The 13,251-nt window shown below is 34.7% G+C and overlaps 1 protein-coding gene across 1 annotated transcript; it reads left to right on the top strand.

Annotated features, from left to right (window-relative positions):
* Positions 1-3,665: 3,665 nt before the first annotated feature.
* On the top strand, positions 3,666-7,335 carry LOC121268334 (delta(12)-fatty-acid desaturase FAD2-like). The gene is made up of 2 exons (XM_041172554.1): positions 3,666-3,708; positions 5,941-7,335. The coding sequence occupies exon 2, from the start codon at positions 5,952-5,954 to the stop codon at positions 7,110-7,112; it is 1,161 nt and encodes a 386-aa protein (XP_041028488.1). The 5' UTR covers positions 3,666-3,708; positions 5,941-5,951; the 3' UTR covers positions 7,113-7,335.
* Positions 7,336-13,251: the final 5,916 nt, after the last annotated feature.

The raw sequence follows: 13,251 nt of genomic DNA, 5'->3' as shown, positions 1-13,251 counted from the left end.
GTAGTTTTTTTTATTTAATTATCAATAAATAATCATGAAAATTAGTCAGCCAGTCAGTCGGTTATCGATCAACGTTCGTGAAAGAGAGCTATCTCCTTGCCTTGTCTGCCCGGGGCTACGATGTAATATCCCTCTCATTTATTTCGACCAAATAAATTAAAAATACGGTGGACTTTATTTATTTTAAAATGACAGTGCAGAATTTACATATTCGTATCTATTATTATCCTTAGACTATTTGATTTATCCTTACGTCACGTAAGTTACATGAACCACAACGTTAGGATATGATAGCGATAAAATTAAGAGTAAATAAAAAATAATTTTAGAATATGATGTAATGTATCAGATTACTTTTTTATTACTTTGATAAGATTTCTTTATAGATTAAATTTTTTCTTAGAGGTATCGCTTTTTTTATAGGCTGAATATTTCCAACAAATCACTGTATGCAATATGTTAACATCGTGTTTCACATGCCTTTAAGTTAGGTTCTGACAACTCAGTTCTTTAAAATTGGATATGCAAAAGATACGGAAGAATGCAACTAGGGGCCGGAGAGTCTCCGATGTCAAAGTTAGTAAATTCTCTTAGAAGTTTGTAAATAAATAAAAGAGTTTAGGGATTAGAGAATTTTATCGTATCTGAAACTTGCGATTTATACCATGGGTCTGGGAAGGTGCAGATCGTGTTTGTCTTCATAAATTCGTGCCCCTCCTACTATTCTTGTTGTCATAGTCTTTTAATGTAGCATGATTTTGCGACAACACCATCAATGTGGCGTGTAGCTCAGTAGTGGCGCCATTTAGGGGTGAAAATCGACACCTTCGATTTAGTTTTTAGGCAAAATCGACGCCGATCGAAAGTTAATTTGTGGGGGAGAAAACCGGCCCAAACCAATCTAGGTGGGGAGAAACACCGGTCGAAATCGTTGCTTCATTTATCTGGCGGTTCACAGTCGATTCCCAGACTGAGCTTCCTCTGAGAGAGTAAAGAGAGAGAGTGTTGCAGAAGAGAGAGAGAGAGAGAGAGAGAGAGAAGATGAGAACTGGGAAGAACGCAAGGAAGAAGACGCGAGGAGGAAGACGAAGTTATTTTGAAACGACGCAACTTAATTTTTTTTTTTTATTCGTTATGAATTAAACGACGAAGTGATTTAATACCAAACGCCGTCGTTTAAGTTGTGTTTAAAACAAAACTAAGGTTTAAAATGACGTTGTTCCACTTAAGTAGAATGTCGTTGTTTTAAGTACAGAATATATATATAAAAAAATAGTTTATTTAGTTGGCCGGTTCAGCGGTTCAAACCGATGCCGAACTGGCCGATATCGGTTTTCTCTATTTGCTGCCGCACGCCAACCGGTTCTCCATCGGTTTCGGCCGGTTCTGAGCTTCGGTTGCCGGTCTGAGTCGGTCTAAGTCAGTTTTTCGATTTTTTGTACAACCTTAGCGCCATTAATGTGACGTGGTTTCTAAGCCTTGCTTTATCGTTTGTGAGCTGTAAATGTTCCTATATCGACAGATCCAGAGTTTTCTGCATTTATCGCTACATTTCATACGAGTTTTCAGATTCAGAACGTGATCGAGCGATGTCAGACTGATCTGTCCTATCAACCACTATCCATATTTATTGCAGGATTAGGCGGGGGTACAAAATTAGCTGAACCCCTCCAATGGGGAAGATTTATTGAAATCTAGCTTTAAATGGGGTCATGGTTTTCACTGCTTGCATGTGCTGGACACTTTAACACTCGCATGTTCTGTTGGTGTTGCCCTAGTACAACTCCCGTATCCCCCACTCACCTTGTTTTGTTTGTTTTCGAAGCAATGTTCCTCTTACCTCTCTCTATTTACATTTGTTGATCTCTGACACATTTTGAATCATATGTCCCTCTATTTACATTTGTTGATCTCTGACACATTTTGAATCATATGTTTAACACTTGAGCCACCTTTTGAACCGGACGTGGTGTAAAGTCATGTTTTACACAAGCTAATAAAACAATGACCCATTATTTTTATTTTCCATAAAATAATGACTCGTTATTTTTTCCATAATTTTCAAATAGAGAATATTGATGGGATTCTTTCTCGGTCTTGGAAATAAATCTCTCGACACTTCGTCCCGAAATATCATCTGTGTTCAAGCTTGAGCTGCTGTAACCAAATGATTAATATTATTATCGCCAACCTTCCACTACAATACCTTAGATCAAATTTATGTAAATAGATTATAGATTCCGATTTCATAAATTTATTTTATTTTAATAAATTTAAAAAGAACCGAAAGGATGTTCATAGAAAAATAAGAGAGGGTGAAGTTGTGGCTCATGTTGTCCATTAACCTAACGAATTGAACGAAATTATAATAACGTCACTATAAAAGAAAAATGAGACTTACAAATTTTTTCAACTTAATATATCTTTATACGTGAAACCCATAATCTTTTTCAACTTCTCATAAAAAATATTAAACTCATCTTAACATTCAAATACACGTTAAACTCAGTTTAGATAGGTTTCACATAACTCTCTCTACGACTCAACTTACTACTATTTATAAAGAACTGAGTTCAACGTCTAAACGCTGCCTAAAGTAATTCAACATATATAATAGTTAATTAAACATCTAGAACACAAAATAATGAACCAAAATCTATTATAGATATAACGTACGTTATTTTAACGAGCACATGTGCCAACCTGTTAGTACATACGCAGAGAAGAGGGCTCCTTGGGTTTGAATTTTCAAAACAAAATAATATTGAGAAAACTCAAATAACTGCATAAAATCTCAATAATATTGATATACTTGTCCCGATCATTCATTAAAAAAAACAAAAAAAAAAAACGATTGACTAGTATTAATCACATTAATCACATGATACATGTAACATTCAATTTTAGAATTTTACAAATATGATTAAATTTTCTTGGTGGGGTGGGCGTAGTTAGGCCAAAGAGTACGCAACGAAACCTAATAATATTTAATAGCCTCTCGTTGTAGTTAAAATTATGAATAATTTTTGTCATTAATTACTATTCACTATCTCACACTCTACACTTTATAAAAAATATCTCACACTCTACGAAAAAAACTGTCCAGTATAAAATGTGAAAGTAAATAGTAGTTGATATATAACAAAATGCTAAAATTATATATGCGATTTTCTTATTTCAGACAGTGAAATAGTTGATGTTTTGGATGGTTTTTGTCGCCATCAATAATTATTTTGACTTACATTCATCTTAATCATAAGAGTAAGGAATCTGAGGATACATTTATATATTTTTTTTATAATTTTTTTACAATATATTTTTAAATAATTAATGAAATTATGTCATCTTATTAAAAATAAATTCTAATATTATAAAATTACGTTCCATTTATATAGAGTTGTAAATTAATTATAAAATAACCTGATTATCGAAATGGCAGATAACAAAGAAAAGAAAAACAAAATTAATGATTGCGACGTGTGCGAAATATCAAATTACAGAGAGAGAGGGGCTCGGCAGAGGGAAATTAGAAAGCTTTAAATACAGAGGCATCGTTGAAGGCCTAAAGACATGCCCGCTATTCCTATCCATAGGCCAGCGTTTCCGTTCAGAGCAAGCGACAGACGCAGAGAGAGAGAGAGAGGGAGAGAGAGAGAGAGAGGGAGACACAGATTCACTAGTTTCGGGAGCTAGCTTCTCTATTTTCCGGTAAGTATTTTAATTTGTGCCTTTCCTAATGTTTATATATTAGTTTCTCTCTGGTTTGTTTCGTGAATGTTCTCTCTCTCTCTGTTTCCTTTTTTGTTTTTTATTTTTGTTGTTATACACATGATTCGATCCGTACGTGCTCTGTGATTGAATGTCGAAAATAGTGTGCCAATCGGAGCTTTTGGAAGTTTTCCTCTCGCGGTATATATGCTTTTGAATATTTTATTCTTAAAGATCTAGACGTTGTAAAAGGTCAGATTATTGTTCCTAAAGCCTCTCCAAGTTTCATATCTTTATATTAATTTGTTTCCTTTGTCAACACCTGAACTAGCTTTTTCATTTTTTAGCTTCCTTAAATTTGTACGTACATCCTGGTTCAAGAAATGCTCTTAGGCTCTTGGCTTGAGCTCAAGCAAAGAAACTAATGCGTGCATTATCGTATTAAAATTGGAGTCGTTTTCAAACCTCAGTTAGTGGTTAATTTTTTTCTTTCTTTAATGCTTTGGATCCGAGAAAACAATCTGTCGATTAATTGCTTTGTATATCGGTTTTTTTTTTTTTCCCTAAATTGTTTCAATCGAGCTTGCTGCTTTATAAAATCATCTGTGGGGGCTTTTTTTGTTTTTTTAATTATTTGCATGAAACGCGTCATCGTCGTTCTTACTTCTTCTTCGTCTCTTTCTTCCCTGCGAAATTTCTCTTGACCTATTATTTTCTAAACATCTTTATTTCAGCTCGTCCTTTTATTTATTCGGGTATTAAGGATGGATGTCGTTCATTTTTATCAAACACCGATTCTTCCGTCGTCCCGAAGTTACCGGAGTTGCAGATGTCCTTTCACTTTTACCAAAGGAACAAAATTAGGCGAAGGCAAAAAAAACGTCGGATCTTTGGTCAACTTTAATGGGCGGGGACAAGGATTTGGTTCTAAAACTGGCTTTTATTTATTTTTAATTGGGACAATGCTACAGCCCCGCTGGGAGCTCCCTCTGGGTTTAGCATTGGTCTCACAAGTATTTTTTTTAAAATTTATTTATTATATAAATTTTGTAACACTTTTATATATTTTAAAAAAATAAAATAAATTTAGAACATTATTTAAAAACACTGTTTAATCGGAAAGTAAAAAAAAATATTAAAAAATACTTTCTTAATTATTTTTTTATTTTACTTTGTGATTAAGAAAATATTTTTTAATAATATTTTGAATTTTTTTATTTTTTTAAATATTTAAAATTATTAACAAAATCTATATAAAAAATAAATAAATAAAACACATTGATGCAAGCGGGAGCTGAGAGCGGGACGCTTAGCATTTTCCTTTTAATTGTGATTGTTTTGTAACGAGACGTTTGTTCTCGCTCCCTCTTCGTGTATTTAATTTTTCTTATCTAATTATATATTTGTTTGCTTGGAACTAAAAAAAGGTTTTAGGACAATATTCCGTATCAAGTACACACGTTTTTGTGAATACAATTGCTTGCGTGCGTTTTTAAAATATAAGATAAAAAATTTCGGCAGCATTAATGCAATGAATTGAATGATAGTAAATGGAAAGGGCGGACGACCGGATTAAGATTTTTTTATAATTTATCGAATCAAATTTTTTTTATATAATTTAAAGAAATATAATATTATGGTCTATATTATTTATGCGTAGGATTTAATGTTTTGATGTTTAAGAAATCTACGGTAGTCATGTTTAAAGTTGGCCTGTAAAAATAACTAATAAGGCATAGTCCGATGAAGTGTTAAAAAGATGGCCGCCTTCGTATGAATCCCGTAAAAAAAGCGTGGCAGTGTGATCCACCTTCTGGTGTTCCCAGCACCCGCAAATAGCAAATTTTACGCGTGAAACGAAGAGTCGCTTGACTCGCTTTTGGTACTACGTACATAGGGAAAACTGTTTTTTTTTTTTTTTGTCGGTCCACTTTTTTTTCTTTTTTTCTTTTTAAAAAAAAAAAAAAAAAAAAAAGCTAATGCACGAAATTGCGACGTTCTTAAAGATTGTATTTACTATCATTCTGCACTTAGACATGTACTTTTTTTAATTTATATTTTAATTTCATTAGCACTAATCAAAGAAAATACTGTGTCCAAGTTTGGGGGCAATAACTTTTATTTTTTGTCTCTCCTTGAGTTGTCTATTTATCAATTTGATTTTGTAAAATCTTAGATCAATTAGCATTTATTGTGTTAGATATATCACATGCCACTTTTCTTTGTTTGCAGGTTGAAGAACGATGGGTGCCCGTGGTCGAATGGCAGCTCCCCCGACTGCCAACAAGTCTGATCAATCCGACAGGCTCAAGCGAGTTCCCCACACAAAGCCCCCATTTACACTGAGCCAGATAAAGAAAGCCATCCCACCTCATTGTTTCCAGCGTTCTGTACACCGCTCTTTCTCCTACGTTGTATACGACCTCGCACTAGCCTCTCTCTTCCTCTACATTGCCACCAATTACTTCCACCACCTTCCTCATCAACTTCTCTCATATCTGGCTTGGCCAATCTACTGGATTTCCCAAGGTTGTGTCCTCACTGGCCTCTGGGTCATAGCTCACGAATGTGGCCACCATGCCTTCAGTGACTACCAATGGCTCGATGACTTGGTTGGCTTCATCCTCCACTCCGGTCTTCTTGTCCCTTACTTCTCCTGGAAGTACAGCCATGGCCGCCACCATTCTAATACAGGTTCCCTTGAGCGAGATGAAGTCTTTGTTCCGAAGAAAAAATCCAGCATCGGATGGTACTCCAAATACCTTAACAATCCACCAGGCCGAGTCCTCACGCTTGCCATCACACTCATTCTGGGCTGGCCTCTGTACCTCACATTTAACGTTTCCGGCAGGCCCTATGATCAGTTTGCAAGCCACTACGATCCTTATGGCCCCATCTACTCGGATCGCCAGCGACTCCAGATATACATTTCTGATGCCGGTGTTCTTGCCGTCTTTTACGGGCTTTACCGCCTTGCCATGGCGAAAGGACTTGCCTGGGTTCTATGTATTTACGGAGGACCTTTGCTGGTCGTGAATGGGTTCTTGGTGCTGATCACGTTTTTACAGCACACTCACCCTTCGTTGCCCCATTACGATTCCTCCGAATGGGACTGGTTGAGAGGAGCTTTGTCAACAGTTGACAGGGATTATGGAATCTTGAACAAGATTTTCCACAACATCACAGATACGCATGTGGCGCACCACTTGTTCTCGACGATGCCGCATTATCATGCAATGGAGGCCACGAAGGCAATAAAACCTATTTTGGGAGATTATTATCAGTTTGACGGGACACCAATTTATAAGGCAACGTGGAGGGAGGCAAAGGAGTGCATTTATGTTGAACCGGATGAAGGTGGCGCCCAGAGCAAAGGTGTCTTCTGGTACGCCAATAAGCTGTAGTAGTACTGCTCATTGGAACTCATGCCTATTATATATTAGCTTAATTTCCTTTATAGATATAATCCAAGTTGTAATATATATATGGTTACTGCGAATTAGACCTGTAGTCCTACGTACGTACCTGTAACCCTACGTACGTACGTACCTCATCATGGTCGAAACAGAGACAAGATATGCCTGTTTACGTTCTGATCCTGATCTCATAAATAATATTGTTTCTTGATAATGAGAAGAAAGCAATATTTAAGCATATCTATTTGTAACCTAGCTATTTGGAACATCTTGAGACTTGATATGATATATGAATCGTCATGCATGGCTTGAGAATTAATTCAGAACATCACCTTTTGAAGCGTATATGCTCGTGGGCGCTCTACCCAGATCTCCTATCTTCATCACTTGAACCAACAATTAGACGGCCTCCACTTTGAGAAAGGTTCTGATATTCTCTTTTTCCCCCGCCCCTCCCTTCTTCCCCTTCTATTTCCTTTTCCTCCGGTATGCATAGACTTTTGATCTACAAAAATGATATTTACAGTTACGGAATGCGTAAATACTGTGTATTCTTTTTTAAAATGTGAGTAAATATGAAACTCATTTGAAAAAATTAGTTTTTTTAATAATGAGCTCTACTCTTTTTAAAAAGAGTAAGCGACATTGTTCTTCCTGTCAAAATCATTTAATGTGGCATGCCTTTATGACGGTGTCATTGATATGACATGTAGCTCGGATAGTAGTACTATTAATGCGACGTGGTTCTCCGATTTGTCTTACCCTGCTGGCATCCTTAGTGGTCCGTTAATGTCTCCTTGTCAGAAGATCGAGTGTCCCATTTACTTCCCATTTATTATGCGGACAAGTACTCAAGGGCTGGACGTTGTTCGAGGGGTCTTCAGGACGACGAATACGCTCTCTTATGAAGGTTGCGTCTAGGGAGCCTACCCATGGACTGAGCCGAAAAGTCTATTTATTTTGGACTGGACCTTCATTTCTCATTCCCTTAGTAGCGCTTCTCCAGCCCACTGAAGATAGATAGGAAAAAAAAAAAAAAAAAAAAAGGGCGATCGAAATGTTCTTCTGGTGATAGCCGACTAATTAAATAGCCTGCCCAGCTATATGGCCGGCCCAGCTAGCTGACCACTCCAGGTAACGGACCTTTTAGGCCTACTGAACCGAGGTCAGAGGGTCATGACAAGCTGGCCTGCATGTTCTTTGTGTGTTGTAGGCTTTCTTTGTATAGAAACCTGGCCTAGTCCAGTCATTGTTATTTCAGGACTAGCGTGGCCCTTATTATACCTTAAAATCCAATCGTTCGAAGCTTCTATTATCATTTATCAAGACTGCCTTGTTATTCATTTTAGGCGCAATAACAAAAAGGTATCAGCACAACAATACCGTTCCTAATGAGGACATGAGGGGGATTATGTGAAAAGCACATCACTAGTCCTATTGAAGACATTAGGGATTTTGAAGGTGGGAGATTTTCATACTCATTTTTTTTTTTTTTTAAAAAGACTAATAATAGCTAGGTGTTCTCCTGATTTAACATCAAACATCAATTAGTGACTAGTACTGTTCATTTGGGTTCCAACCCGGAAACCCAAGTTTCAAAACTGGGCCGAAACCCAGATCGGGTTAGCCCAGGTCAATCGAAACTATTCGGAACCCAAGTTTCGGGTTGCACCCGGTTTTTTTTTTTTTTTAATCAAAGCCTACATTTTATATATATTTTTTCATGAAAAAAAATATTGATACAACATTCAAACTCTATTTATTTAATTTTTTAAATCAAAGCGTACATATTCTTTGACCACCAATAAAAAGCCACATAGAGAAGAGAGTAAAAAAAAAACATAAAATTGATATTGGACATAATATGCATTTTCCTTTTGAATTTCAATTCATTTAGTTGCTAGAAATGAAAAAAAAAAATTCAAAACATTCAAAAAAAAAAAAGTTCCGAGTTTAAAACCCAGTACTCGAACCATACTCGGACCGAGTGTACCCAACCGGGTTCCGAGAGTACGGGCTGGAACCCAGTTGTCCGGGTTCAGAATCGGGCCTGGAAAAAATTCTACCTGGATGAACAGGTCTATTAGTGACAAAAAATGATGAAGTGTCAAGGATTAGTTGATAGACCAAATGACAATTGGTGGTTGCAAGCATCCAAACTTGTCAAAATCAGATCATTTTAAAACATGTTATACAATTCTTGATCCAACTTGTGTGATTTTAAATAATTAGTGCCTACTTTTTTGCTTTCACCTAATACCACAAGGTTTAAATAAGTATTTAAGAAACTCAATTTGACTAATTAAAGATATCATTGACATATATATAGACTATTATGTGGAGAATGAACCTCTTAACTATCCTCTACTATATTTTAGAGTTCTCATGTATAGTTGCTGCTTCCTTATGCAGGGATTTCTTTAGAACAATTATTATATATAGATGGTTTTTCTCATCCATTTTTTATTTTGTATAGTGTGTAGTGAAAAACAAAGAACTATAACACATGTCAATGAAATCCATAAAAATTCCCACTTGGTATACAATTATTGGCAGTTTTTAGTTGACCCAAAATAAAGTGAATATAGTACGCCAGTTTAAAACGCAGCACAAATACACTCCAAACGACATAAATTTCAATTCTTTAGGAATTGAGTTGGGTTTAAAATGTCTACAAGACTACATCCGAGCAGGTCCTAGTATATACAATGTGGGTTTTTGTTGACAAACAATAACTTTAGTATAATGTTTATTTTTCTAGTTATAATTGGTTGGCTGAAATTCGAAATGAAAAATTTTATTCATTATTTTCATATATTATATATTATATATTTTTTTTATTAAATATATAATATATGAATGATGAGTAGAAGAAATTAATAATTTAAAAAAAAAAAAAAAAAAAAAAAATATAATATATAGTGCATAAAATTGATGAATAACAAAACTCATTCTGAATTGAAGTCTGAAGACGGCGTTGGCGTAGGCAAGCATACATCGCCACGTGGCGGTTAAAATCCTTCCACGTACGTACTCTTCCCGTTTGGGCAGGCCCAGTCGGCATGAGCATCTCGGGTGTTGTTTCGCTTTGCTGACGCAAACACGGAAACAATATCTGCGTGTGTGTCAAAGACGTCAGATCTGTTTGCAATCGCCCTTCACGTGGGGATCCGACGGTTATGATACCATCAGTCACGTACGATATATGCACATCTCTCTACCCCACCCAACTCCAAAGTTACACATCATATTCTCTCCCTGCCACCAATCATACCTTTCATACTTTTCTCTTTGTTTATTTCATTTTATTTTTTATTTTAGGTGTTTTATTCTAAAAAAATTTAAGAAATTATATAAAATAAATTTATAAATTGATATAAGATATATTAAATTATAAAATTATTTATATTATAAAATATTTCTATAACATTCTTCTTTATTAACATATCTTGGCTATTTTTTGATCTGTACGTCCCAACCAATCTTCCTCCACCTTTTACTTATTTCAAAGAGTCATTGTCCTGCACAGCCCCATGATGATCTTTTTCGATCCCATTTGCAAATATAAATATTTTTCATAAAAACTTATGAAACATATTTAATTTGTCGAGTTATAATCATGTATGGCGTGTTAATTAGTATAAGAATAACAAATAAGGCTGCAATGTCTAATTAAGTATCACCCTTCAGGTTACTTTCATGCCATATAACCGGTTCGATTCGGTCTTATTTTGGACATATTTTAAAATCTAATCTGTATACATCAGTTTTGAGATTTGAAAAACTGATACTGCACTGGCTACACTCTTAAATCGGTACTTCCAATTTTATCAATTTCGGTTCTGGTCCAGTCCGATCCGATCCAATTTTTTCTTTATAATATAGTATATTATAGTACATAATAATATAGTGATAATATATTGTAATATATTATAATATATATTATAATTGTATTATAGACTACATATAGTAATATATTATAGCATATTATAATATATAGTGATATAGTATTAATATAACTATTAATACAATAGGCTATAATGATAATATATAGTTATTCATATAGGATTTTAAAATTTAATCTTATATTAATTAGTAATTTATCATATAATACAAAATTATTTTATATATAAAAATTAGATATAGTATTAAAAATATTTTATATAATGTAAAAAATTAAAAAATATATATATATATATATATATAAACTAGTTCGGGCTGGTGTTAGGAAAAAAAAAGGGGAACCGGATCGATATTGACCGGTTTTGAGAAAAATAAAACTGATATCGGACCGAACCCACCCCAACCCAATGGTCCGGTCCTGTCCGGTTTACCGGTTTACCAATTTTTTTTTTCACCTCTAGCCATTAGATCCAAAATATATACGTCCCAAAACTCAACCCCATAGAAGAAGCGACAGGCTTAACTGTCAAGATTCAATCACATAATTAAGAAAATTGTAAAAAGAATACTACAAGATTATATATATATATATATATTTTGTTTTATGGTGTTTACATAGTAGAGGTAGAATAGAAAAGAGACTAAGAATGAAATAATTCTAGGCATAAAATTATATCAAAATATGCATGTGTACAAAATGCAGATGATCATTAACAAGGTTTCGTTAGAAAGTTATTGGAAAGGGCTTAATCATCTTCTAAACGCCCGCTGGGTATTATCATGGGCTTGGATCATGGTGTGGTCCAATATTAAGCTACTGAATCCAAGGCCTAATCTCATACGAGCTTGATCTGGATGGAGTCAGATCACTAACTGCCTGAACATTTAGGGATGAAAAGGTTATCGGCTCATTTGGAGATAAGATAAGCCCTAATATCCATAAGGTTTGAATTTCAAATAACAGGTGAGACGGTTATCAATTAATATTATCCGAAAAAGTCACAAAGCTTTATTTGTAGGGGTTCGTGTATGATTTTGATCTCATATGGATTTTTGGCTAGAGAAATCATATTACTCTTCATTGACTTAGGCATCGGAGGCATTCCATCAAACCTCAAAGTCCCTTTACTATTTGGTTGCAAGTTATCGTGTGTGAGAAGTTGTGAAACACGTTCTCAACAATTATATAAAAATAAACAGTCACAAATTTTCAGAATAGTTTAAAAACATGGCACAAAAGATTGTACCAAACATGAATGAAAAACTGTACGTTCAACCTCAAAGCAGTGTATTTATTGTTTCGAGAGGTATTACAGATACAAAGAGATTACGTAAAAATAAATTTATAAAGTAAAGTGACTTCATATGATCAGTTAGATCTACATTACAAGTTAAGGTACTATACTTTAAACCACACTATTTTGTGGGTTTACTTTTATTTAACATTTACGGCTAAATACTTTTTATTTAAAAAAACACTACAATATTGATCAGTTCAAAACTTCAAATGATCATTGGTTTGTTAATGCTGATCAACCGGAAAACAGTTCAAGTATTTCAATGAGTAGTTGCTGAACTATAAAACAATCCGAATGATGTTTAAATGTTGGAGTCCATGCATGAAGGTGCAAAATCAGAGAATATTTAGTAACTTAATTAATTACTAAAATATATATGAAAAGGGAATTAAAAATATGAGAGGGACTGATCAGGCCGGCCGAGGGAGCGAGCATAAATAATTATGAACTCCCGATCTCGTGTCGATAATCTGCAACGCTGATTACGAACGGCTAGCTAGCTGTCGTTTGTAAAGATTGTGCAAGCCATGATTTCGGGTTTTATTCAAACGACCAAGCGGATTCTCATAGGTTGAGATATGACATGATGGGAGCCAAAAATAGTACCCATGGCCGTGCTCGTTTATGAGCGATCCCAACTCCAAACTAGTGCATGCATGCATGCATGTTGTTTCCATTGATCTCATGTACTCTCTGGATGCATGCTAGTTAATGTAATGGCTTTGGTTGTTAGAATATTTTAAATATGGGCTTCATTTGATTGCACATTTTATAAAACGGGTTAGACATATATATAGCTCACAATGATATTTTGTTTTAACCCACTAAGTTGAGTGATCGTTTGGGGTTTGTTGCACTTTAGTAATATAGGATTATATCCTATTTATATTGTGGTATAATTACGTATGTAGGCCTGGAAAATCAAG

This window comes from Juglans microcarpa x Juglans regia, chromosome 5S (assembly GCF_004785595.1).
Source record: "Juglans microcarpa x Juglans regia isolate MS1-56 chromosome 5S, Jm3101_v1.0, whole genome shotgun sequence".
Lineage (NCBI taxonomy): Eukaryota > Viridiplantae > Streptophyta > Magnoliopsida > Fagales > Juglandaceae > Juglans > Juglans microcarpa x Juglans regia.
Note: the sequence above shows the minus strand (reverse complement) of the source record. Positions and strands in the feature narration are given on the sequence as shown.